The sequence below is a fragment of the Fulvia fulva genome, chromosome 1, assembly GCF_020509005.1.
Source record: "Fulvia fulva chromosome 1, complete sequence".
Taxonomy (NCBI): Eukaryota; Fungi; Ascomycota; class Dothideomycetes; order Mycosphaerellales; family Mycosphaerellaceae; genus Fulvia; species Fulvia fulva.
Window position 1 is genome coordinate 11,207,432 of NC_063012.1, and position 26,344 is coordinate 11,233,775.

At 53.9% G+C, this 26,344-nt stretch overlaps 9 protein-coding genes across 9 annotated transcripts; 7 read left to right on the plus strand and 2 right to left on the minus strand.

Moving 5' to 3' along the window:
• Nucleotides 1-637: 637 nt before the first annotated feature.
• On the plus strand, nucleotides 638-1,483 carry CLAFUR5_02277 (uncharacterized protein; the record flags this gene model as incomplete). The annotated part of the gene is made up of 1 exon (XM_047901425.1): nucleotides 638-1,483. One exon carries the CDS (start codon nucleotides 638-640, stop codon nucleotides 1,481-1,483), a length of 846 nt encoding a protein of 281 aa, XP_047755393.1.
• A 978-nt stretch (nucleotides 1,484-2,461) lies between these two features.
• On the plus strand, nucleotides 2,462-7,247 carry CLAFUR5_20141 (uncharacterized protein; the record flags this gene model as incomplete). The annotated part of the gene is made up of 2 exons (XM_059462978.1): nucleotides 2,462-5,764; nucleotides 5,832-7,247. 2 exons carry the CDS (start codon nucleotides 2,462-2,464, stop codon nucleotides 7,245-7,247), a joined length of 4,719 nt encoding a protein of 1,572 aa, XP_059318883.1.
• Nucleotides 7,248-8,586: 1,339 nt separating this feature from the next.
• CLAFUR5_02278 (uncharacterized protein) lies at nucleotides 8,587-10,437 on the plus strand (the record flags this gene model as incomplete). Its single annotated transcript, XM_047901426.1, has 2 exons — nucleotides 8,587-10,197; nucleotides 10,255-10,437. 2 exons carry the CDS (start codon nucleotides 8,587-8,589, stop codon nucleotides 10,435-10,437), a joined length of 1,794 nt encoding a protein of 597 aa, XP_047756714.1.
• Nucleotides 10,438-10,468: 31 nt separating this feature from the next.
• Nucleotides 10,469-12,152, minus strand: CLAFUR5_02279 (uncharacterized protein; the record flags this gene model as incomplete). The annotated part of the gene is given in 3 exon segments (XM_047901427.1): nucleotides 10,469-11,482; nucleotides 11,529-11,586; nucleotides 11,599-12,152. The coding sequence occupies 3 exon segments, from the start codon at nucleotides 12,150-12,152 to the stop codon at nucleotides 10,469-10,471; spliced, it is 1,626 nt and encodes a 541-aa protein (XP_047755387.1).
• A 684-nt stretch (nucleotides 12,153-12,836) lies between these two features.
• Nucleotides 12,837-15,395, plus strand: CLAFUR5_02280 (Alpha-glucosidase 2; the record flags this gene model as incomplete). Its single annotated transcript, XM_047901428.1, has 1 exon — nucleotides 12,837-15,395. One exon carries the CDS (start codon nucleotides 12,837-12,839, stop codon nucleotides 15,393-15,395), a length of 2,559 nt encoding a protein of 852 aa, XP_047757038.1.
• Nucleotides 15,396-15,959: 564 nt separating this feature from the next.
• CLAFUR5_02281 (uncharacterized protein) lies at nucleotides 15,960-16,533 on the plus strand (the record flags this gene model as incomplete). Its single annotated transcript, XM_047901429.1, has 2 exons — nucleotides 15,960-16,346; nucleotides 16,417-16,533. The coding sequence occupies 2 exons, from the start codon at nucleotides 15,960-15,962 to the stop codon at nucleotides 16,531-16,533; spliced, it is 504 nt and encodes a 167-aa protein (XP_047757039.1).
• A 503-nt stretch (nucleotides 16,534-17,036) lies between these two features.
• CLAFUR5_02282 (Lysophospholipase 1) lies at nucleotides 17,037-22,582 on the minus strand (the record flags this gene model as incomplete). Its single annotated transcript, XM_047901430.1, has 4 exons — nucleotides 17,037-18,982; nucleotides 19,035-19,077; nucleotides 20,015-20,998; nucleotides 21,050-22,582. The coding sequence occupies 4 exons, from the start codon at nucleotides 22,580-22,582 to the stop codon at nucleotides 17,037-17,039; spliced, it is 4,506 nt and encodes a 1,501-aa protein (XP_047757036.1).
• Nucleotides 22,583-22,762: 180 nt separating this feature from the next.
• Nucleotides 22,763-24,178, plus strand: CLAFUR5_02283 (Serine/threonine-protein phosphatase 2A activator 1; the record flags this gene model as incomplete). The annotated part of the gene is made up of 1 exon (XM_047901431.1): nucleotides 22,763-24,178. One exon carries the CDS (start codon nucleotides 22,763-22,765, stop codon nucleotides 24,176-24,178), a length of 1,416 nt encoding a protein of 471 aa, XP_047757037.1.
• A 763-nt stretch (nucleotides 24,179-24,941) lies between these two features.
• CLAFUR5_02284 (uncharacterized protein) lies at nucleotides 24,942-25,995 on the plus strand (the record flags this gene model as incomplete). The annotated part of the gene is made up of 3 exons (XM_047901432.1): nucleotides 24,942-24,954; nucleotides 25,019-25,486; nucleotides 25,541-25,995. The coding sequence occupies 3 exons, from the start codon at nucleotides 24,942-24,944 to the stop codon at nucleotides 25,993-25,995; spliced, it is 936 nt and encodes a 311-aa protein (XP_047757042.1).
• Nucleotides 25,996-26,344: the final 349 nt, after the last annotated feature.

Sequence of the window (26,344 nt, forward strand, 5' to 3'; positions counted from 1 at the left end):
GCAGCTTGGTGGGACGACTATGTCAGCGTTATCGACCCGGCGCTTGGAGACGTGGTCTGCTGTTGATGCTGTATCATCCGGACCACACGAGGATCTGTGCCATCGGCCTTGCGCACTCAAGACGACTCGACGAGCCGCGGAACTGCGCGCTTTTGAATTAACGTATTGATTACTTTGACAGCGGGAACCGAGCCTATAAGCCAGCCAGCTATTCTGCCACTCTACTTCCATCAATGATTGCGATATCATGTTGCTGACTGCCGGTAGTCATGGATATGCGCGGACAAGCGAGCTTGCCAAATCCGCATGAGAAAGAAGAAAGATGCCATCGTAACCAAGTGTCAAAGAGCTCTTTGTTGCTCAGACGCTTAGGGCACGTCTGGACTACGTGCACCTGCGTCTGGAAATGTGGTTCGCGACGTAGATTCTCCATGAAGCAGAAGTTATCTGAGCTGCTTGGGGAGCCCTTCGATGCTTCAGGCGTGCATGCCAAGGCCATCAAGTTGCACACTTCCAAAGACACACTACCCAGCATCATGATACTAGAGCATATTCCGTGGTACCGCTTCCTGCCTGATGCTGCTCCGCTAGAGGAGGCCTGAACACACATCTTCCAGGACCAAGCTATTCAGCTCAAATGCTGCCGATACTGTCACTCGCTACGGACCATCTCCATCTTGTTCGATATCTACCCGATCATGCCGCCATACAACGAGGTTCGCAGGCAATCGCAGGACCTATTGGACCTTTCTTGACACTCGCATCCGCATATCTCAGCGAGCATGGCTATTCGATACTCTCACTGATCACTTGTCTCTTAATTGGTGGGCTGGTTGGCTTCTGCTTCAGCGAGTCTTCAAAGACTGGAACCATCATCGTTGGCGACTGGACAAGAGGTCGCACGCAGAAGACTCGCATGGCGATGCCCCGCGTGCCAGTAACGTCACGCAAGAAGAACCATTGGAAAGAGGAGCTGGCGATCAAGAATGCTCGGATCAAAAGTCTTCAGTCTGATGTGAATGAGGAGAAGCGCCACAGTGCTTACGTTGAGGGCGAATTGGTTGACTTGAGTGCTCAGCTGCGTCAAAAAGACATTCTGATGGCAGCCTGCAACCAAAATATCGAGACACAGAACCAGGAGCTGGCAGCTCTACGTAGCGTTCACGAGCATGCGACACAGCGTCTGACGGAGACTATCACTGACTTGGGAAATCATCTGGCGGAGAGCATCATTGCCACGGAAGAGCAAGCCAAGCGAATGCACACCGAAGCTAATGTCCTCGTTCACGAGAGAGACGCTGCGCTGAAGGCGGCTCGGAAAGCAAAGCACGACCTGGAGAGCTTCTACTGCAGCAAAGAGCTCCGCGGGTACACGTACACGTCCACAAGAGAACATCACAGGCAACAAACATACATCTCATCCCTCGAAGGCAGAGTCCAGAATCTCTCGGAAGTCTTGAGCGCAGAAAGGGAACAAAAGTAGCGAGTTTCTAACACCTGGTTCAAGATCCTCGAACTCCAAAGCTTCTACGTGGCTGGCTTGACTAACGACATCACGCGCACTCTGGGCCTCGACACAAACTGGAACGATGAAGTACCCGTGAATCCCGAAATGGTACTGAACTTCTTCGACGGCAAGCTGGAAGGACACAGCCAAGAAGACGCAGCACGGATCCGATCCATAGTTGGCCAATTCATCACGAAAGTCTCAACAGTCTTGCTTCAGCTCTTGAGCAGAACTGCCAACGATGCAGTGACGAAGTCGAAAGAGGCGGCGGCGGCGGCGGCGGCGGAGGAGATGGAGGAACGGAATCGGAAGAGGGAAAAGGCGCGATTGAAAAGGGAGAGTGAGGCGCATGCGGAGCTTGTGGAGATTGTTTCGTCGCTGATTGTCTCGCCTGTAGCGCACGGCGGCGAGGCGATGGAACGGCTCAAGCAGTCGAAGGCTGAGGGGAAGAAACCTTGGAGAGGTGGATTGGGGTGTTAAAAGCCGGAGGCGGAGGATCTGGATGGAGGGGAAGAGCGGTTTGCGGATCTTGAGATGGGGCTTTGATGTATGTGCTGGGGCGCAGTCGGTAAGGTGAGGCTTGTTCGACGTTCTGCCCTTCTCTTGCAATCGAGCATGTGGCTGCCAAGACTTTTCTCCAAATCACTGACCTTCTGGATGTAGAAGGCTAGATGTGAGGAGCATGATACCTTCCTCTTACAGGCACATAAGGCCGGTATTGATTTCTTTGTGGTGATATTCTTTGTTGCACATGGCAGTGAATGAGCGGAACTGTATCTTTAATTGCGCTAACGCATGACACAGTGGTTCTTTGTTTCTGTGCACGGATGATCGTTTCGAAGAGCAGACTTTCTGCATCGCAGTTCGCTGCATCTTTTTGCATGAGTTTCGCAGACTTCACTGGGCGAGTATAGTTGCTGCAGGTACAGCGATAAGGAGGGAAGATTAGCAGCAATGGTTTCTAACATCACCGTCGCCGTGGCCATCGGCTTGATAGTGACTGTGGGTCTTTGCGCTGTGCGGCATTTCAGAGTGCGGTCGGTTGGTACTGAGGAGAGTGCGGAGCAGGAGGAGTTGAATGATGCTTCATCCAAAGCGGACGGGGCAGAGTCGGAGAAGGACGACGAAGGCGACGAGGACGAGGAGACAAATTACTTGGTCGAGATCAGGGATTTGAAAGCGCACGTCCATGAGCTTGAGGAGGAAAAGAAGACACTCGAAGATGACAACGCCTCACTGCAAGCTCTGTGCACTGCACCATCCCGTGGAGAAGCGCGTACACAGCTTGACAGTGAAGAGAAAGAAACTCTTCTAGCCACAATCTCGGACTTGGAAGCGGACGTTCGTGATCTCAGAGATGAGAAGAAAAGTCTTGAGGGCGACAGCACCGCCGAGAGCATTGCGGAGTGCAAGCGACAGATATCCTTGCTCCAAGGCAAGATGGCAGAAGCACATCAGCGACTACGGAATGCTAAGGATGACCTTCATCACAACGCGATCGGCATGGGCGATGATCATGACCGTAAGCTGGAATATGCTAGAGAAGCGGTCGCCCGAGTGTCGAGAGAGAGGGAGGAACGGCTCGAGATCCAGCTTGCCGAAGCAAGAAAGGAGAGAGATGATGCGAGGAGGCCGGATCATTACTACGTCGAGCAGATTAGCGAGTTGAAGAAGCAACTTGATGAGAAGACGAAGCTATCTGAACAGCGTGAGAAGGAGGTCCAAAAGCTCCTGGCATCGCAGGAGAACAAGAATCGAGAACTCACCACCAAGCTGCAGAAGGAGACACGCGATCATAACAGCACTCGAAATGATCTGACCTCGAGGAACAATGAGATCGCCAAGCTCCAGACTGACGCCGCCAATGCGAAGAAGCAGACTGATGCTACGGAGGCGAACGCTCGAAGGCAGCTGGAACTGGAGCAGCAGGAGCACCAGAAGACGAAAGATAGAGTTGGCAGAAGGGATGCTTCTATCGAAGAGCTGAACGATGCCAACACCGAACTCCAAACACAGCTCAAGACCGCGGAGGACACAGCGCAAGAAGCCATCGCCGACGAACGACGTCTATATGCAGAGACTCGTACAGAGCTCGACTCGAAGGATAAGGATATCGTCGAGCTCAGCGAACAAGTCAAAACACTGGGCGATGAGCTTTCTGCCGAGAAGACTGCTCGGGGGAAGGAAGTCGCCGAGTTTAACGGGAAGTTGACGACCCTACAGAAAACTCTTGATGCTGAGAAGACGGCGAGAGAGAATGATGTGGCAGAAGAGGAGCGGAAATATCAGCTTCTTGAGCAGGAGAAGAAGGATCTGGATGAGAAGGTGGCGAAGGAAAGGAAGGAGAGTGAAGAGCGTGCGAAGAACCAGGCTGATCGTATCGCAGAGCTTGAGGAGCAAGCTGAGGAGAACAAGGAGGCTGATGAGGTGAAGCAGAAGGAGAGCCAAGACCGTGCCAAATCACAGGCTGATCGTATCGCTGAGCTGGAGCAGGAGGCTGAGAAGAAGAAGAAAGCTGATGAGGTGAAGCAGAAGGAGCTCGAGCAGCAAGCTAAGAAGCAGAAGGCAGCTGATGAGGCCAAGGAGACGGAGCTCAACAAGGTTAAAGCTGAGCTTACAGCTGCCCAGGAGAAGGTGAAAGACTGTTCGTGTCGACAGGGCTCGATTTCGGAGCCCGGGGCTGGACCAATCGCAAAGGCTAAAGGCAAGTCACAGCAGCTTTCTGAGGAGCAAAAGGTGGCTCTGTCCATGCCGACGGGTTTGTTCGGCGATGGTAACGCGACGACCTCGCAGCAGGCTACGACAGAGCGGAAGTTGTTTGGGTTCGGAGGCTCGGCAGCCTCGCAGCAGAATGTGCAGCCACCGCCACCAGTACAGCCCGCCCAGCCAACTTCGATTAATTTCTGTGGCACATCGACCTCGCAACAGAATCTACAGCAACAGCCACCAGCACAGCCTGTCACTTCGGCCTTATTTGGCTCTGCTGGCACGCCAGCCTCAGGATCGAACGAACCATCACAGCAGAGCCAGCCAACCCCTTTCGGCGCGATAGCCTCCACCACATTCGCATCTGGCTTCGATTTTGCACGTCCCAACATACCTCGCCCCTCGCAGAGTGTGCCCAAAGCAGCATCGACACACAGGAAGCCCGGTGCAAAGGCAGCTGTCAAGAAAGCTGCGGTAAACACCACGACTACTCAGGAACATGCTGTCATCCCACCCACGAATGTGTTTGGCAATGCTCCATCTGTCACATTCGGGCAGAACTCATCCAATGTTCCAGCGCCGAGCTCTGCATTTGAACCGACCCAGATCATACTACAGCATGATACTGCCGCGGCATCTTCGAATCCATTCCAGGGTACATTCTTTGCGCCATTTGCGCAGAACTCATCGAATGGTCCAGCACCGAGCTCTGTGTTTGTACCAACTCCGGTGGTTCCGGGGACTACATCGTCGAACCCGTTCCAGAGCAACCCTTTTGCGCAACTCGGACAGAACTTGCTTAATGATCCGGCGCCGATCTTTGCACAAACACCGGATCCACAGACTTCACAAGTGGAGCAAGCAACTGTACAGGATGAGAATATGGAGGGTATGGACGGAGAACAGATGGAGGGCATTGCGCAAGAGGGGATGGAAGGTGTGGAGCAAGGCCAGATGCAAGGTATTGAGCAAGCGCAGGCTACTGCCACACAGCAACCCAATGGTGACGACACAGTGCCCACGGCGAATCATGACGCTCGGTATTGTCCATGTGGTCGCGGTCTCGACGATGGCAAGTGTCGGAACCGGACCTGCCTACACGAGAAAGCACGTGTCGATCGTACGCTTGCTGCAGCCGACGCCAAGGTCACGAACTCGACGACAGTGACTGATGCTGAGTCCAAGAGCCCCTGTCCTTCATGTAGCTCTCGGCGCGATGGGGACTTCTGCGCCAGCTGTCTCGCGCGGGATTTGAAAGTTTTCACCGACAGGATGCCAGCCGACATCGACAACAGCGTCGCGTATACGAAGTGCGTTGCCTGTGACTGGTTCTACTCGGGCACGATGTGCTCTAATCAAGACTGTCCAACGCGGGAACACGTCGGCGAGGATGGCAACCCCAACGTGCAGTCGTCGGATGTTGCCGAGACAGGACCGGCGCATGCGGAAGATACAGGCATGGAGGATGATCTTGGCTCTACAGCAGTAGAAGATCTTGAGCCGCTCAACACGCAGGAAGACGGGCCATTTGGAGAACCATCACGCGACCAGGTTTCGAAAGCACAACCATCAGCTGGAGCAGAAAAATCTGGCGATTGTGAATGCACGAAAGCAGCAGTGCGAAACGCAAAAGGAGCTTGCTACGCGAAATGAGGCGAACACCAACCTTGTCAGAAAGACTGTGGCGTTGAAGAGGCATCTCAAGGCTTCAAAAGCGGCGGCGCGCTCTGCTTTGAGCCATGGTCAGAAGCAACACGACAGGGCGAAGACATTGCTTGATCACGAGGAGAAGCAACACGCTAGGACCAAGCAATTGCTCGACAATATGGTCGAGACTGAAATTGACCGCGTGGCAGAGAAGATGAGCTGGTTGGGGAAGAAATCTGCTCTTGAGAGCGAATTGCGAGACTCACAGCTGACGATCGAGGAGATGCAGGAGAAGTTGAACATGAAAGACAATCTGGTGGCCCAGACGATCGAGGATATCAAGCCGCACTTTGCTGAAGTTGAGGCACTTTCACAGAAGACAAAGTTGCTCGAGGTGAGTAACAAGCGCTTGACTGATCAGCTGGAGCAGCAGCGAGAGACCACAGGTCGAGTAGTACGAGCGCTAAAAACCGCCGACACCTTGCTGGAACATGCTCGGAAAGATATGTCGGCAATGAAGCAAGAGCTCGGCGAGGCACTCGAGAGCTTTGAAGCAAAGTCTCAAGAGCAGAACGAGATTGTGGTCGAGCTCAAGAGGAGACTAGTCGTGAGCGAGCAGACCGCCGGGCAGTCTAACTCCACCCAAGGAGCAGGTGCATCTGCCAAGCCAGATATCTTTGGCACGCACAAAACGCCTGCGGAAAAGGAGATCAAACAACTGGAGAGGAACAATGTGATACAAGCGCAGTCTCTGAAGTTTGAGAAAGACGCGCGTGAGAAGGCCGAGCAACAGCTCGCTACAGCAATCGAAGAGAAGAGAAAGAAGGAAGAGAAACTTGGGAGGATTGCGCAATGGTTTGCAAAGATGGTCGACAGCCGCGTCAGATTCGAGGAAAAGATGGAAGGCATCAAGGGCGGATGGCAGCATCGTGGAAGCCTGAAGCCGCGATCACAGCAATCACAGCGGTCGGCGCAGCCGAAGAAATCTCAGCCAACTCCTACCTCATCAGGTCAATCGGTTAGTACGGAGGCCAACAAGGACAATGAGACAGACCCCTTCGTGCAATACATACAGACGGCTCAGAGTTGGCTTCGAGAGGGCGCAAGAGACACGATACGTCAGACAATGATGAGCAAAATCGACGATCTGCTCAGGAAGAAGTACACAAATGCCAACTTCGACAAAGAACAGCTTGCAAAGGCAAAAGCGGCTGTTCCATCACCTTGGATCCGCCAATTCGCAGAGATCATCGACACTGTGCACGACACTACAGCCGGTCAAAAGAGGTTGAAGGATGCCATTAACGATCTCGGGAGGAACAGGGACGAGGCTCTGTTGAAGGCCGGACTAGCGATTCCGGGGCCGGTTCAGTTGACCAAGTCGTGAGCGGGTAGAGATGTGCCAACAGCCCAGCATTGCAGAAGAAGACACGGCAGCGAGAAGTACAACAAAAAACATGTGGAGATCCGCGAGGATGATGCATGTGTACTAGTCGCTGTCGTACGGGCTTCTTGGTGGCAGTGCTCCAGAGTCGTAATCGTGTGGAGATCTGAGAGGATGATGCACGAGACACTAGGGTACAGCCGCCTTGCTGGGTTGTGGAGTTGCGCTACTACACAGCTCGCTAGATGACGGAGAAAGGACTTTGCTTGGTTTGACATAGGACGCTCGGGAAGCCGTTGAGAGAGAGATTGTCAAGCAGTCTAGTTGAGAGCCGAGATGCTGCACTATCCTGCGAGCCCGCCGTACTGCTTGAACACTCTCTGAAAGTGACATTCATCGTAACTCACCTCAATCGCAATGTCACTTCTCTTCCAACCGCCACCACTTCGAATCGCTTCATGCTCAACTCCAAAACATGTCCTCTCATCTCCTCGCCCTACTCGGGACGTCGCTCGGTAAAGCAGCAGATTCCTTCGTCCACTACTTGACCAAGTCCTCATCTACGCCACGCCTACGCCACTACAGTATTCTGAAGTTAGCCAGTGCTCCCCTGCACTGGTCAGAGATCATTTGGACCCGATAGCTTTCCATGCCGGGCTTCGTACATAGTCTGACGCATGTTCAGGTTGCGCATTCCCTCCCGATAATCTCTTAGTGTATGCTGTGTTGGAGTTCGTAGGCTGCGATTCAGCACTTCTACTGCGTCGTTGTATAGGAGTCTTTGGCACTGTGAATGCCTTGGCGCTCGACGCTCTTAGAATTTCAACTTACGCGTGGCTGGTGGCGACGTGGGGTCATAGGACACGGGGCCAAATGTCTGACCAGGCTTTTTGAGGTTCAGGATCTGGTGCTGGAGCAATCTCTTTGCATCTGACCCAAGATCTGAATCTGTCTTTGCCGGACTGGGCACTTGCTGAATCTTTTCATGTTGTACGGCATGCTCAAGCTTGACAACATCCTTCACCGTGCATGAAAAGCAGCTGATACTTCGTGTTGTTGGACTGCCGTTCTGGTTTTGTGATGTAAGATAGTGATGATGGAAAAGGAAGTCGTGAAAGGAAGTCTTTGGCCTCGTCTCGGGGCTTCTTGGCCTCGTCTCGGGGCTTCTTGGCCGCGCTTTCCACCTTTCGCTTCTCCACGCAACTCGTCCTCCTCTTCCTGGCGCGACCAAATGCCGACATCCGCCTACGCACGTCTCAAGGCTGGATTGTTGTCAACTCAATGATGATGGAAGTAATGGCCTCAATGGTATATCTAGCCAAGCACGCGCCTTTGGTCTCAAATGGATCAGCCGGCTGAGGAGGCATCACCTCCCGCGAAGAAGCGACGGATCCCGAAGGCATGTTCAGCATGTCGCCGTTCGAAGCTCCGGTGCGACGAGAACCGGCCATGCAGTCGATGTGTGAGTACTGGGGTCGATTGTGTGTACATCGAAAGGCCCAAGGATCCAATTGCTGAACGATTCGAAAGGCTTGAGAGCACGATTTCCTACCTTCAAGGACGATTGGACTCTGCTCATGGACAGACATCGCCAGCGGCCAGTTACGTTTCTGGCCCATCTCAAGCAGACACGGCTCCGACACAGCAGCGCTCGAGCTTCTCGGTACCTGGCACGTTTACAGGCCTGTCGAGCTTCGCCATCAGGCACCCGCCGACGCTGGACCTTGTTGCAGCCGGCGTAGTGTCTGTGCAAGATGCCAGGTACTGGTTTGAGACCTTCTTTCTAGGGTGTGATCGCTTCATCCCGGCGTTCGATCCTGCCTTCGACACTTACGACAGCGTCAGGACACGGTCAAATGTTTTGTTCGACGCGATAGTTACTTACGGCTGCCGAGCAGCCACGGGTGTTCTATCGAAGCAGTATCAAGCATTATCGAGTCTCCTGCGACGGCGTACGTCTGATCTTGTCCTGCTCATGTCACAGGTCTCGCATGCCATGCCACGAATGGAGGACATACAGGCTCTTCTAGTGATTGCTTCGTTCTCTGAGAGTGGTGCAGTCTTGTCGGACGTTGCTTTGAAAGCTGCGGTGAATGCGGGACTTCCGGATCGCCTGGACGACCTCTTTGCGATGACAATCGCCAATAATCAGGACAGAGCGGGCGACATCGCCATGCTATTTCGGCAAGCTAGAGTCTGGTTTGCAGTGTTTGTCCTCGACCAAATACTGTCGCTCGACGGCGGTAAGCCACCAAGTGTCTATATACGGTCGTCGCCGCGCCGTATACGCGCCTTGATCAGTCACAGCCAACGGACGACAACAGATCTGCGCCTTTTTGCACAAGTCGAGCTGAACGCCATTCGGTCCTCTTTCTATAGCAGCGTCGCGAGCGGCTCGCCAGGAGCTACTGACCAAGTCCAAATCTCGCAAACAATGGCTGGCTCCTTGCTCGACCTCAGGATGTGGCTTTCCGAGTGGCACGCCATCGAGCTCAACGACACCACCATGACTACAGAGCATCCGGTCATGCTACTGAACCTCCAGATACAGCATGCGTGGGCTGTCCTCACTCTACATCTTCCAGCTTTGACAGCTTCTGGCGTGGAGAACATAGCGTTCATGACAGACGCCCAACGCAATATTGCAGTCGCGGCCAAAGCTGCTTCGGAACACCACCTGCAACTGCTGCTGACCAATGTAGAGATGCCAGGAAATGTTTCCACGAAGCCGTATGTGGCGAACCTCAAGTATGCTATGGAGTTTGTCTGGGCTAAGAATGCCTTCAGTGTGCTCATTGTCCTCAGGCTTGGAATACTGCTTGGTGACCACATCGACACGCTGGCACTACGACTGTCGGAAGCTCGCGCCTTTCTAGCAGAACTGGACAAAGCTGGCATGGGCACGAACATCAGTTATATACGGATCCTTTTGCAAACAGTGGAGAAGTGCGAGGTGAGTTTGCACAGCGCGCCTACTACTGGATGGATATACTTTGCTGACCACATTCAGCGCGCCATTCGACGCTGTGCACGACACGGCCAGGCACGCGAATCGACAGAGTCTAGCGACATAGACTTTCAGAGCTTCGTGCCCAAGGAGTTCACCCTCGAGTGGGACTTCCCAGGCTTGAATCTCTGCTACATTCCGTTCGACTGGCAAGATCTGTTTCTCGACTTCGGTGCTACTGCTTGAGCTACGTGCTGTCGCCAGGGCTATGCGGACACTAATATACATAGATAAAATCCTCATTCTTGAGGTCCGTCATGTCATCGAAGGCTTTGTCGCCGACACCAGCGCCCTGAACATCGTTTACAATTTCTCCCTTGGACTGCAGAGCATACTTGCTTTCCATTGACAGGTCTACAACGTTCGCGGACTTGCCGACACGCTCTCTGGCCTTTGCATGTCTCATGTTAAGAAATCGAATCCAGCCGACACCGACGGCAACGAGGATGATGATCAGGATGAACATTGCAAGGTTGCTCACAAGACCATCGGTGTACCTGGGTCTCTGGTCCATGCGGTAGAGGTTAGGACCAAGAATGTTTCCTGCCGAGGCGCCAATAAAGAGTATGCCGGTGGTGACCTTTCTTTTCGTGTCACCACCAGTATTCTGGCCAGACCAGCTGTAGATCAAAGGAGAGATCGCGGGATACACACTGGTGATATAGTACGCGAATAGAAGCACGCCTCGGTTGCCTGGTGTATGCTCGATCTTCAGCAGCAACGATACGCCAATGATAGGAGGTATGCACAAGACAGCCAGGATTGGTGACTTCGCCCTCCAGCGAGTCGCAGCCCAGGCGCCGCCCAGGGTGGCAACCAACTGCACTGCTCCGAACGGCATGTTGAAGAGGATTGTCGTGAAAGGGTCAAAGCCGAAAGATTGGACTATCAGAGGGCCGAAAGTGGTGATGCCACCACTCGGTATGGAAACAGCCGTCAGCATGGCGAACCAGATCCAGGTCTTTGGATCGAGGACGCACTCTTTGACGTGGTCCCAACGCCATACGCCAGATGACACACCCATCTGGTTCATTCGTAATCGTTCTACGGCCATAAGTTTGTCATCGCCCTTCAGGAAGCGGGCTGTCATTGGCGAGTCTGGCAGGAACAAGAAGACGACGACCGAGAAGGCCACAGTGAGCAGTCCACAGAACAGAAAGATGATCTGGAACGGTCGTAGCGTGTCCGACTTAATCTTGGCCAGGCCGTAGCTCAAGAGACTGCCAAAATGCTCTTTGTCAGTGAAAATAACCACCGAGACATGGCGAGAAACGTACGATATTGACGATGCCCAACATTGAGTACCAAGCTGCGTTGCGATTCGTCTGCTCACTCCTTCGATATCACATCTGGACAAGGGCGATGAAGGTTGGAGCGACAGACGCTTCGAACGATCCAAGGATAAATCGCGATGCCATCAAACCGCCGAAGTTCTTCGAGGCCGTCATACCGCATAGAGTCGCACCCCAACAGAACACCATCGCAGCGCAGAACTTCGCAAGAGGTAGCTTGACCAAGAAGTATGCAATGACCGGTTGCCATATCAATTGTGCGACGTAGACGATCGCGCCGGACCAGCTGTACTCCTGGCCTACCAGGTTCAGATCTTGAACGATGCCGAAGACTGAAGCATACGACAGCGCTGTCTTATCTGAAGACTGGAGGTAGTAGATTGCAAGGATAATGGGCAGGATGTGCCAATCGATCGTTCGCAGGATCCGTTTGTTCTCCTCTGGTGTTACAACGACGGAGTGTCCGGCTGCTTGCAGAAGTTGCGCTGCCTTGTCTTTTCTAGCAACATTGGTGTCAATCGCCTCGATAGTCTCGGCGTGGATGTCGTGAGGCTTGTATGTTCCGTGCGCGACCATCTCGACATCGGTCTCATCTCTGATATGAGCCATGATGGGCTTTGTTTCTTCCAACCAAATGGGATGATGGCGGAGTGTTCGCAGCAGGACTAAAGCGAACCAAACGAAGCAGCCGGACAGACAACGGTATGTCTATATCAGCACACCGATCCATGCCAATGCTCCACCATCCCCAGATACATCGCACGATACCCCGTGGAGAGCATGTGGTAGTAGCCGATCAATTGTCCCTTCCCCACCTTAAGCGACCACTTTCTCGGAGATGTGACCCTTGAACACCGAAGGATCCTGCCAATGCTCGGTTCTTGGCCCACTCGGAAGCTCCTCAGCAGAGCGGAAAGCCTATAAGGGCAACCAACCGATCATGCCTTCTTTCCTGCGTAGCGTCGCATTTCGGCTGGAAAGACTGATGATAGATCACTTGGCTGTAGAGCGGCAATTGCAGGTACTTGGGATGCTGTATCAATCCTGGACCTCAACGGGATATCGTCGTCCGATGATGTGTCGATCTGGTCCATATGCCCTATCGAGAAGTTTCTCAACACGCGAGTGAGCAGGAGCTCTCCATTGGCTCCACCAAAGTCCACCTAGCTTGAAGCGTTTGGTCTCACCACCACATTGAAGAAGCATAACTAGAGGTCGCTTCTCTTGCAACATTGGACTCTCGAAACTCGAGAAGAGTCTAATACGACTAACATCGTCAACACGGTCGTCGAGATGCCACAGCAAGAGTTCATACCCAAGTCGTATAGCTTGGAGCATGGACCTACATCGACTTCATCATCAGTCCATCTACGAAGCAACGAGAGGAACCAAGCAGTAGACTTCACCTTTGAGGCTATACGACCAGGTCTGTTCCGGACGACGTTCACTTCAGATACACATCCACTTCCACCCTTCCCAAGTGCGGCAAGACCGAAAGCTCATGCTACCACTTACGCCACGACCAAGTCTGGCGCGAATTCCAAGACTTTCACATACAATGATATTGAGGCAACAGTAGACTGGAGTGGCGTGCCTATCGTCTCTGTGGGATTCGCAGGCCAGCAGCCACTGCACACAGATTTGCCCAACCGCTCCTACGTTCTGGATGGGAGTGGTGTTGCTCACTATACCCGCTACTTTGGAGGCAGTCTTCATGTTGGGCTTGGGGAGAAGGCAGCTCCAATGGATCTGTCGAATCGGCACTTTACCTTATCGGCGACGGACTCGTTCGGCTATGATGTGCATCGAACTGATCCAATGTACAAGCACATTCCACTTCTCATTCGCGCAGGACCAGAAGGCGTGGTTGCGACTTTCTCGGCGTCTCACTCACGAGGACATTACTCTGTTGGCTCGGAGATGGACGGTATGTGGGGATTCTTCAAGGTGTATCGCCAGGACCATGGCGGATTGGAGCAGTACATTCTCATTGGCAAGACGCTCCAAGAAGTGATCACCATCTACGCAGACCTCGTTGGCTACCCGCTCCTAGTACCAAGATGGGCTTTCGGCTACCTTGGAGGTGGCATGAAATACTCCATGCTCGACGAGCCGCGTGCGAGCGACGCACTGCTGGAGTGGGCGAGCAAGCTCGAGAAGCACGACATCCCGTGTTCAGGCTTTCAGATGTCGTCGGGCTATACTGTTGCTGAAACGGAGCCAAAGACGAGGAATGTCTTTACCTGGAACAGACATCGTTTTCCCGATCCGAAGAGCTTCTGCGATGCGTTCCATGCAAAGGGAATCAGGTTGATTGCAAACATCAAGCCTTATATCCTGGGCAGCCACCCGGAATATGAGAAGCTTGTCAAAGCCGGAGCTTTGTTCAAGGACCTGAATACAGGCGGCTCGGGTATTGCTCGATTGTGGAGTGCTGGTGGTGGTGAGAGTGGTGAAGGTGGTCACATTGACTTTACATCAAAGGCTGGCTACGACTTCTGGTATAACGGCGTGAAGGAGTTGCGGCAAATCGGCATGGACTGCATGTGGAATGACAACAACGAGTACGTCGTGCCGGACGACACATGGCAGCTCTCCTTGGACCAGGAAAGTGTGAAGGACATCAAAGAGCCGCGTAGCGACCTTGGTCTATGGGGTCGTGCAATGCACACGGAACTCCATGGCAAAGCTTCGCATGATGCTCTGCTAGAGGTCCGGCCAGATGAGAGACCTTTCGTACTGACGCGGAGCGCCACCGCTGGCACAATGAAGTACTCCTGCAGCTCTTGGTCCGGCGACAACATCACGAGTTGGGACGGCATGCGTGGGGCCAATGCACTTTCGTTGACTGCTGGCATGTGCTTGATGCAGTGTTACGGCCACGATATCGGTGGATTCGAAGGACCTCAGCCCACGCCTGAACTCCTACTCCGCTGGATCCAGCTTGGGATTCACAGCCCTCGCTTCGCTATCAATTGCTACAAGACTGGTGATGATAATCTTGTGGGAGATGTCATCGAGCCGTGGATGTATCCCGAGATCATTCCCGAAGTGCGGAAAGCTATCCGACGATTGTACGAGCTGATCCCATACCGATACAGCTTGATGCTACAGAGCCATCTCACGGCTATGCCGCCTCAGCGCTGGGTCGGTTGGGGCTACGAGTCGGACCCAGAAGTCTGGACGAGCAGAGTACTCAAGGACGGCGAGCAGCAGTACTGGCTTGGCGATAGCTTGCTGGTTGGTGGCGTCTACGCACCTGGAGCCACCGAAGGCAAGATCTATGCACCCAAGCGCAGCGCTTCAGACCCCGGCTTTCTCAACCTCAGTGCGCCGTACCAATATCTTCCAGCAGGACAGTGGCATGCCATTGCCTCGCCTTGGAAGAACAGCATACCGCTCCTTGCGAAGATTGGTGGTGCGATACCTGTTGGTAAGAACAAGCAAGTGGTGGCTTCTGGGGATAAAATCAATGAGGCGAAGCTTCCTGCTGATGACTGGCGTGGCCTTGAGATCTTCCCTGCGCCGGAGCATTTGGCGGATGGGACTGTGTTCAGCAATATCTGGCTCGAGGATGATGGCATCTCGCCACCTCCGGCTCGGATTGCGAAGTTCACCCTCAGCTACGCAGCCTCCGCTACCGAGGTCCGAGTGAGCTTCGAGATAGAGACTGGCGTTTTCCTCCCGCCATGGGTTGAGAACGGTCTGACGATCATCCTGCCGGTTGGAGACTCAAGACCGGTCATAAGCAGCAACGGCCGCGCCATCATCGAAGCCCGCCGACAAGACGAGACAGGTCGTCGCCGCTACCACATTCTTGGCGAGGACCAAAGCATCAAAGGCAGATTGTAAACCTGAAAACCCGGGCATCCGATAAATTCAGGTCTTCACATGCAGCGCGGCCGCTCCCGTACTAGCCTATATATACATGTTCAAGATGAAGCTTACCAATCAAGTAAACAGTCTGAATTGTTGGCATAACCCGCAGTGAACGCTCTGCGCAAACAAGACCATAGCGACAAAATCTCCCGCCATAAGCATAGGAGATTAGGTTATCCAGTATTTCAGCAGCTTGTCATTACAAGTTGATGTTTCTTGACCCCATCTGATTCGGTTCAGGTGGGGTTTCTTTTGCTGTTCTGGGGTTGGGAGGTCGAGTCCTGGGTTGGAGGCAGCTTTTTGCTATCGTGATAATGGACATATGACGAGACGCTATTCACGAGAGTGCAAGCTTTTTGCATCCGTACCTCGAGACCTCAGGTGGGATCTCTTTGCGCCTTGCTGTAACTCTGAAGACTCATGTTCGTGCAGCATGGTCGGCGCTGTGGCTGATATCAGGCATCAGATTTTCTTTCAGCATTACCGGAGCTGTCGAGTATAGATAGTGCGAAGTGCGACGTTCGCTGCTGTGACATTATGAGCTTTGCTCGAGATGAACGCCTCGAGGAAACTTTCTCTTTCACATGCCGCGCAAGGACCCCACCGCCGTTCCTCCTTCTCGTGCGTCCGCTACTGGTGATACACTTCTACAAAAAGCACCTCCAGACCTTCCCTGCAACACCAACATCTAGGACCCGACCACCCGCCTCATCACAACAAGACACCACCACCATGATGGCAAACCCAAACACCATCATCATCACCTCCGACGAAGTCCTCAACCTCCACGGCATCCCGCAGAACTGCAAGACCATCCGCAACGCTACCACCACCACCATCACCTGCCCCAGCCCCATCAACTCCTTCAACATCTTCACCCACGCCCACACCAAGGACCCACCCGCCACCACCTCACACCCCCTGGTACGTCAACTGTGCACTCGACCTCTCCACCCTCCTCCTACTTCATAACCTACTAACAGAAACGCACCAGACCCTCGACTCCTCCACCTTACTCTCTGGGATGCTAGTCGGCCTGCTTGTCATCTTCGGCATCGCAGATCTCGCGCGGCGCGTTCAGGAGTTCGTCGAGAAGGACGATGACGATTAGTTACAATAGATCTGGCGAGGAGTAGTCGCATAAGCGGCAAAGCTGTTCTCGACAAAGATATTGGTATAGGTCAGGATTATGGCGGCGGAGGGGGGTGGGGGTGGAGAGTGGAGCCTGGGCTGAGCACTTCACTGATATTCGGATGGATGGAGTGTCTACGGATTGAATGGCGTGCGGTGTGAGTACAAAGGCGCCAGCGTATCGACTTCTCTTTGCTTTGGAGGACGCCACATTACTAAGAGGTGCTGCGGAGATCGTGGAAGGCACCCACGTAAATGGGGTGGCGACACTCATTTCGTCAGCTACACTTCCCTCTCGGACGGGTTGTACAAGCACAGATTTCCAAATCTTCCGCAGAAGTCCACAGAACAAACAAACAAGAAGATCTCATAAAACATCATCCAATCCTAAATCCCCTAGAATCTCTCTATCCCGAAATTTGACCCTGGGTATCAAATCACATCCAAATCCCCTGTTCCATTACATCTCTCCCCAACTTATCATCAAATAACAAAAGCCCCCACCATAAAAGCCGCACTCATCGCCACAAAAACACTTACCTCCCACTCCCTGCTTGCACTACTCGTCACCTTCAACACATTCTCCTCTCCCAGCTTATACGGCGGAGTATAATCCCCCGGCGGGCTCGAATCGACCCTTCCATCCCAGCAGTACCTCGAGAAGCACTGGGTGCAAACTTCTGGCACGTCCGTGTTCGTCCTGCCGAAACTGCGGCTGAGGATGGCGCAGCCGACGCAGGCAGGCCATTCCGCATCGAGGGAGGAGTTGCCTTGGGTGGCGAGGTTGTAGCCGTTGAGGATCATGGCGTTGCGCTCGGTGTCGTTGTAGTCCATTTTGTAGGTGCTGGTGTTGGAGAAGTAGACGTACGGGGCGTTGGGCATGTACACAACGAGTGGTGCCTGGCCGGAGATATTAGCGGCGTCGCAGCCGAAGAAGGTGATGTTGTTGTTCAGGCCTAGGTTGAAGAAAGTGTTGATATCTGGGACGGCGGGGAAGGCGGTGTTGTTTCCGATTTCTGCTAGGCTGCGCTCGTAGGTTGTGATGATGGAGACGCCATCGGGCCAGCCGGTGGAGGAGGCGTTGGTGGGGAGGGAAGCGTTTGTGTCGGCGGAGGTGTCAACGGCGAAGATTACGTCGACGTGGCGGTTTGGCTGGATTAGAGGGTGGAGGGGGATGTTTTGGCCGTCTTCGCCGCCGTCGACGAGGGTGAGGGTTTCTAAGCCGGCGACGGGGTTCGTGTCGTTGTTGTAGCCGAGGAAGGGGTTGACCCAATCGGCAATGTCTTCGTTGTCGGCGCCAATGGGCTTGAGGATTGCTTCGAGGGCTGACTTGAGCGCATCTGAGAGCAGGTCTGTGGTGTTGACGGCACCGACTGTCGTCAGGATGGCGTTGAAGAGGGAGCTGCTAGTTCCCATCACGTAGCTGACGCTGTCGAAACCCACCACGCAGCGGTCGTTGTTCAGAGGAGATCCATTTGTGAAGTTCGTGCCAACATATCGGAGGGGAGCATGACCGTAGACGGTCGGATCATCTGATCCCAGCTCCCAGGGGTTGATCGTGTAGATGGTCGAGTTGGTTCCAACGAGGAGCTCGCCTGGATTTCTCCCATCCGCAACGATAAGCGGAAGCGGCGCAGTACCTTGCGTGAACCAGTCCTGACGCGCAATCGACGAGAATGTGTACTCGGGCCCTCCATTCGTAGCATTGACAAGCTGATATGCTAGTGCACGACCCCAGTAATCCGTGATGGTAGTATTGAAGCCGGCATCTTCCTTTCCATGGACCTGATCAAGCAGCGCTGAGTAGTAGTTCACACTGCTCAACAGCTGAATGCCGCCAGATTCCGGACCCTCAAAGATACTATTCCCCAACTGCCACACATCTCCACTGTCATCAGCGTCCGTATCCATAGCAAGGATTTGGTTCACCGAGGTAAAGTTGTTCGAATAAAGTGATCCAACCAACCAACTTCCACCCGACAACCCAGAGAGGTACGTCGCCGCCTGCAGCAACCCACCCAATTGTCCAGCACTCGTCGAGTTCGGCGTCCTAGAGTCAAACGCATGTAAAACACCGGCACCATTCAACATGGCACGGTATCCACCTCCTGAGATCGCAATCCCGATATTAGGCAGCGCGCTTGCATTGTTTTGGTGATCGTTGATATACTGATTCGCGTCGAAGCCCGCGATATTCATGCGCCCTAGCAACTCCTTCATGGGATCCAACGTCGCGTTCCTTCGTACTTGCAGCCATTCTGTCTCGTTCGGCGATAACCTCGCCGCGCTTCGGATCGTGGGCGTCGCTGCTGGACAGGCGGTCGTTTGAGGTGTGTATCCATGCGGCGCGTTGGCTGGAAGCGCGCGTTTAAGGAGGGCGAGAGCGCCGACTGCGGCTTCTGCGTCGAGTTGATGGGGGTATGGGTTGGCTGGTGGTGTAGTGTCAGTGGTTGAGTGCCAACTGGGATGTTGGTCGCGTACCTGCAGCGGAGCCGAGCAGTGAAGCTGCAGCTATGAATGCTGTCTGCTTCATGCTAGTGGTAGTGAGTAATGCTGGGGTGTGGTACTGATACCTGCTGTGTGCTGTCGTTGTTGTTGAAGCGAGACAAGAGCAAGGAGAGGAGGGCACCTAGCCAAGGAAGAGAGGGACTACTAGTAGTAATTATACCACAGAGGCGTTAAAGTGCAAGGTAATACGATGTATCACGACCGTTTCCTCTCGCTCGGATTACACGGAGTGGCTGCTGGCTGCTGCTGCTTCAGCTCACCAAAGAATGACGTCCTACCCGGGAACCGCGAAAGATCCATCCTTCGCCCACAAAATCTCTCACATATGCTCCTGTCATCTGGACGCCTCAGGTCCCACCAGAGGCAGTGCAAACACACGCAGCGCTGAAGGAACAAGCATCCAACCGGCATCGCGCGGCTTCGGTGCTCCCGCGGCCGCATCACAGATCGAACGGCTCGTTCGGGTACGAATGGATACACGCTACCCGGGTCACGGCATGCTTTCAGCTGCAGTATAAGGGAATTGGTTACTCAGCACGGTGGCAAGGTGGCACTGCCACATCATTGTTGTCTGTACGTGTAGCTAGGTAGTACATATGTACCAGCGGGACATGTCAGCATGGCTGTGGTGCTACGACTTGAAATGATGTGGGCGATGATGCCTTCGTGCTTTTCATTCGCGGTCGCTGCGCGAATTAAGGAACGAAGGATCTTCTGAAGAGACATGTGAAACCTTGATGTCCACTCCAACGTTGTTCTGCGACATTATGTCATGTCAAGTGCGCAGCCGCTCCTTCATCGGCGAGCTGTCCCATACGACTACTGTACAGTACGACTACGAATACTGTACATCGTCCGAGATCTTCAGGGCGCAATAAAGGATTCTTAACTCCCTCGTTCGGACAATCAACCTCATCGTGTTGAGCATCTTACCCCTCGCCAGTACCGTCAACATGATTCTCGACCGCCTCGTCTTCCATCCCGTCCTCCTCATCAACATATTGATACACCTTCGGCCACACCGGTATACTATCGATCCATTCCCTCACATACCCCAGCTCGTTCATGTCGAACTGCTCCAGCAGCGGCTTCAGATCGGCTGCAGCGATAACAATTTCAGTCACGTTGTACTGGTTTAACATACCCCGTGCATCGCGACAATGCTCGGAGAAGATGTTCTCATATACCAGGGGTCCTGCGTGACGCTCCAGGCCGTGTGATAGAGCTTCTATTGCCTTCAAGGGCCAGATCGCAGCTCGAGCTTTGGCGGCCGCGGCGGGTGGAGGACCGATTCGAGCTGGGAAGACTGTTTGTCGTTGAAAATGCCCGCCTGTTGCATCGTACTCGAGTTCAGCCTCGGCGGGATCGGGGAATCGTAGATGTTTCTGCTTCTCGCGGGAGATGAGACCACGTTCTACAAAGCGACGATGATCGTGGAGGGACATCCACTTCTTGAGAAGCTTAGCTCGCTCGGCTTTGTGTCGTTTATCTTGCTGTTCGCGTTGTTCTTGTCGAGCGTCTTCTTGTTCTCTTTCAAGGCGACGAGCTTCAGCTTGTCGAGCACGCCCGCACTTAGCGAGATGTTCCTTGAAAACAGATCTAACGTTCCGTAAAGGGACCAGTAGGCCGTTCTTGACCGACTTGACCAGCGCCAGCTCGGTGTCAGGGCGGGCAGTGTAGAGCTCAGCTCCTGCCCCCATAAGTCGGATTACGCCAATGAAGTCTGCGATCGTGGTGAGATGAGCTTCAGTCAGATCACTAGCTGCATCGCCGGTTCGCTTGTCCGTATCATAGTAGACTTGAACCATAGTCCGCAGCAGTCTGACCAGAATCCTAGGTATCAAGTGGAAGTATATGTCCAATGGCTTGCGCCTAGAGCTGAAGTTGGGAGGATAGTCGCCATTCTTGCCACAAAGACCACGTATCCGAGCCCTGATCTAGTATTCATTAGTATGCGCTATGTCAAAATCCAAACTGAGTCCACATACCTCATCTAGTTCTTCCGGAGGATCTGGAAGGTCGTTCCTACTGCCTGGTTCGTCCCGGAAACGTAACAAGACGTCCTTCGCCTTCGAACATAAACGCTTGATCTCGATAACGTCCTGGGCTTTCAGATCGAGCCTGACAGGATCTTGCTCCTCTCCATCTTTGACAGTGACTCCGACTTTCTTCACGCTGCGAAATATTCTGTTCAGAGCCTGCCATTGCCCAAGTAGCCTTTGATCATTCTCGTCATCTTGGTTGGCCTCGAGCTCTCCAATCGATGCATCGGTAGTCTGGGGTACATCTGCCTGGGATGTGAATCGACGCTCCTTCTGTTGACGTTTTGTGGATGTGTTTGCCTGCTCAGGAAGTCGCTTACGCTTCTGTGCTTGCTGTGTTGGCCGTGCGTCAAGCTCAGTATCTTCCACGATGTTGTCGGGCGTATTCTCGGGAAGGAGCCCCGTCGTTCGTACCCTGTCTATTCTCGGCGGACCGGGCTCGTTCCTGGGCTCATCGGTGCCGACAGGTTCCTGATCCTCCTCCGGATCGAGCTCGCCAACAGGGGGTGGTTGTTCGGCATGAGACTTCGTGGGTACTTCCTCGGGAATGGCACTTTGCACTTCGTGTGCTCCAGCTGAGTCGCGCTTTGTTCCAGACGAGCGCTGTCCTGCTGGAGTGGGTGAAACTGGCTGTTGTTCTTGTGGCCCCAAGGCTGTACCGCGAGCTTCGATGCACCCAGCGGCTTCTTCCCTGTGCTTTCGCGGCCTGCCATGAGATCTCTTTTGAGGTGACGACTGTGCTGGCTCGTCTTCGTTGGGTTCAGTCCGCCCAGACTCACCGGCATGTACCTGTGTAGCGTCGGGAAGAATATCATGTGCATCGAGGTGGCCTTGCTTGACCATCACCTGTGGCGACTGGCCTCGCTCGCTACCTTTAGATTTGCGTGGCGAACGTCGTGGGATGGCAGCACCCTCGGTCTCCACCAGGTCGGAAGGTGGCACTTGCAACGTACTCGTTGCGTCGTTAAGGGTAGTCGTCGCTGCCAGTGCACGAGCTTGTTCAGCTTGCTGAGCCTTGCGTTGTTTCTTCAGTGGCGATGGCTGCGGCGGTCCATCCAGCAGACCAGTCGGTGCATGTCGTGGCTTCTGAGGAGAACCGCCTAAGTCATATTGATCCGGGCGCGCTTTTGTAGTCTTTCCCAGACGTCGTTGAGAGCTGGCACCGAGACCAATGTGGCCGACCTTCCTTAGTTTACCTTCTTTTCGAATACGCTGAGTTGTTGGAGCAGTGGGTCTAGCATTTGTTTCTGCCAACAGTTGGTGCTCAGCACTCTGCTGGTCGTCTGCACTTGTATACCCAATGGCATCGGGTAGTTCATCTCCAAGGTGCTCTACAAGCCCATTGGCTTCGCTCACAATGTTGCTCGTCGCGTCTCCCGACTGTGCTGTGCCTTTCAGATCAGACTTGCGTCGGTTGACAGCTCTGGCTTGCTCGAGGGCGCGTCTGATCATGGGCGACGATGTGTAAGGTCTTGTCATCGCTGCCAACAACGTGGCTGGCTCACCCATTGGCCGTCTACATGTTGTAGGAGTGTTGATGAAGTTCGAAGTTGGCGCGGTTCCTGCAGCGACGATGAGGTTTCCGCTATCTCGGCCCCGCCCAAACTTAGCGCGCTTTCTAGAATCGCCTCTAGAAATGACTTCAATGTTTCAACATCAATGACCTTTCTTATGGCTACCATCAAACCCTTGCCAACTCTGGGGCAGCTCGATGACATCGCGCTACACAAGTTTGAGACTCCATCGAAGAAGATCAACGATGGAGATGACCTGGCCTTCTTCTTTACGTCGACTGCCTATCGGGACATTACACAATGGCTATTACAGCTCAACAGAGCAATCTTTCCGATTAAGCGAGCAGATGGCAAGACCGATGCTTGTGTTCTTGACAAACTCCCGGAACTCTCGTCAGCTGTCCTGAAGATTCGACAGCTCCTGGCCGATCTTTCAAAGCTGATCGAGGAAGCGCCACCAGACACAGGACCACGAAGATTTGGAAATGTCGCCTTTCGGAAATGGTATGCACTGGCCGAGGATTGTACATCAGCACTTCTGGATAACCACCTGGACTTTGTGCTACATCGAGTGCACCACGACGAACAGCGACTTGGAGGGAAAGACGAGCTCCAAGCCTATCTGCTGGGCAGCTTTGGAAGTGCGCAACGACTAGACAATGGCACGGGGCATGAGCTCAGCTTTCTTGCCTTTTTAGCATGCCTATGGAAGCTAGGCGTCTTCGAGGTTGGCGAGGAGCGCGCGATTGTGGTAGGCATCATTCAGCCATACCTCGATCTTGTTCGTCGACTTATCGTGACCTACACCTTGGAGCCAGCAGGATCGCATGGCGTCTGGGGCCTTGACGACCATAGCTTCCTGCCTTATATTTTCGGTTCAGCACAGCTCGGACCCGCCATCGCAGAGGATGACCACACTTCACTCGCACCCACCGAAGGGTGCCTGCCAGGAGCTCCTTCGCCATCCTCTGTGGCCGACAAGACCATGGTAGTAGACTTCAAAGACTCGAACATGTACTTTTCCGCCATACAATTCATTCACGATGTCAAGAAAGGACCATTCTGGGAGCATTCGCCTACACTTTACAACATTAGTGGCATCACGGCTGGCTGGGGCAAAATCAACAAGGGCATGCTCAAAATGTACGCCGCAGAGGTCTTGGGCAAGTTCCCAGTGGTGCAGCATTTTCCATTTGGGAGTCTTTTCCAATGGGAGAAGGACCCGCAAGCGACTGCAGCACCGTCAAGTGTACATTCACAGCAGCAACCACTGCAAAGCAAGGATGTACCACCAGCGGTGACAAATACGCCTGGTACTACAGCTCCTTGGGCAAAATCTGGCAGTGCTGCAATGTCCCAAATGCAAGCAAGCACCGGTATGCCTTCGACTAGAGCTCCGTGGGCGTCATCGAGTGGTGGTCCAGGGAGGCCAATGCCGGCATCGAACATGGGCATGCCGGCCACGGGTACGGCAGCGCCTTGGGCGAATACCCAGCGAATGCCTGCTCAAGGAATGGCGCCAACAGCAGCTCCTTGGGCCAAGAAGAATACGACGAGATGAACGACGACCCTGGCTCATGCACATGCAAATCGTCGAGTATGCTGGGGATGAATCACGGGTTCCAATGACTGGAATGGTAAACGAGTCATGAAGGAGGCTCGAGGGCTGAGAGTAAAAGCCGATTCCGAGGACGCGATGAGCCGTTGTCTGGAAGCGCAGCTGAAACACAGCGTTTCTCGCGCGTGACACGGCTCCACAAACAGCTGTGCAGCAGCCGAGCGCTCTCTCCACGGGAGTGGCTGGACGAGAAACGGAGTTTCGGCGTGTGACATCCGGTAGAGCTGCAGGAGGAGCTGTTATAGTTGCGTGGTCCACTTTGTTACTATTCTGGGAGGGTGATAGCCATAGCGAGATCGTAGCTCACCCTCCTGCAAAGACGCAAGGTCACATGAAATTGCTCTCTGGACGAGCGGAGGCAAGTCACGATGTTGACCCGCTGAATTGAAATAGCATGCCCTCATTTAGTGAAATTGATCGTTTGCTTGCAGCGGGACACGCGATCGCGACTTCTCTTGGGAAGCGGCGGCGTCGAGCGGAAGCGTTGACCGGCGTGAGCACCTTACTTGCGACTGAGACCAACTGAACAGAAGGATCGAGCACGAGGTCTCTCAACTCTACTACTACATAGCGTGCAAGCTCAGCTGAAGCCGGCCACTGCGTGCGACTGCTCCTCAACCTCGACACTCGAGCTACGTATATGCACTTGCGACGACGGTGACCAGCAGTGAGAAGTCCCAGCGCGAGTCGCAAAGCACAGCCCACCATGCCGGGCGTTCGTAAGTCAAGCTCCCAACGCTTCAGTCTGCGTGCGACAGTCAGCTTATCAGCCATGCCGCACAGCTCCTGATGCTGTCGACAACGTGAAGAAGCTCTTCAAGGGCCTCTTCAAGCGCGGCAAGAACAAGAAGCAAGACACCTCTGCGCCGACCACGCAAACGAGCCAGACTGGCACCGCCGCCCAGCAACAGCCGGCATCGCAATCGCAAGCCCCAGCCTCCCCGCCTCCCGCAACCCAACAGCAGACTGGCGCAGCAGCAGACACAAACAAGCCTCTGCCCGCTACCCACCCTCTAGCGACTGGCGAGCACAGCAAACCACAAGAAGCTGTCCCAGTTAACCACGCAGCGCAACCGGGCCCACCAGACGGCGCAAACGATGCGACCACGAGATTCGAGGCACAAGGTGTGTCGCCTGTTTCGACCACACCAGCAGCCGGCTCCGCGCCAGTCTCAGCTGTAGAGAAAGATGCCGCACCTGCAGTACCTGCGAAGGACGTTGGCAACACAGACTCGAGCCCCGCAGCACCAGGTATATCACACGAGATGGGAAAGGATAGGAGAGGCATTATTGACACACTCGCAGTGACCGACGGCGCAAAGGGGAACGCTCCACCTACTACAACCGCAGCAAGCAACCCTCTGACTGCGCCAAAGACCGAGTACAACACACTGGCAGCCTCGAAGCTTGACCCAGCCAGCTCGAACGCACCAGCCAATGACCCAGCACAGTCGGCCGCAAACGCGACCATCTCCTCTGTAGCACCAAACAGCACAACCGCCCAGCCCGCCGGCCAAGTGCCAAAGGAGACCAGCGCAGCCGCTCCAGCGACTGACGCAAAGCCAACGGAGACCGCTGCTGGCAACACATTGACCAAACCGCTCACCGGCGACGAGAAAGAAACGGCGCAGGAAACTCCAGCGTCAGCACCGACCTACAAAGCAGCACCAGGCATGAGTGCTACTTCTGGCCCTTTGGCTGATTACCCTGAAGGTTCTACCACTGAAGAGACTCCCGCTGCTGCTGCCCCTGCGAAGTAGACGATGATATCTATCATGAACTGTTATGCTGAGTCTTTGTGATGTGATACAGATTATCGACGATCAGCTTCGATTCACTCGGTCGACTTGTTGAGGACGATGTCGAGGAGTCAGGTGCGGTAGAGCAGAAAGGATATGCGAGGGAAGCGAGCACAAAGGATGGAGTTTGAGAGTGGACGATGTTGCACCACTGGTTGATGAGGGCATGCATTGCATTTTGCCTGCTTTTCTTTTACCTTTATACCCTAGTCGAGTGCGTTGTGTGCGAGGAATTGATGCTGTGTTGAAACGGTGCTTTGCAATTCTTCATATCTATGACCAAGTCTCGATTGAACAAAGAGAAGAGATT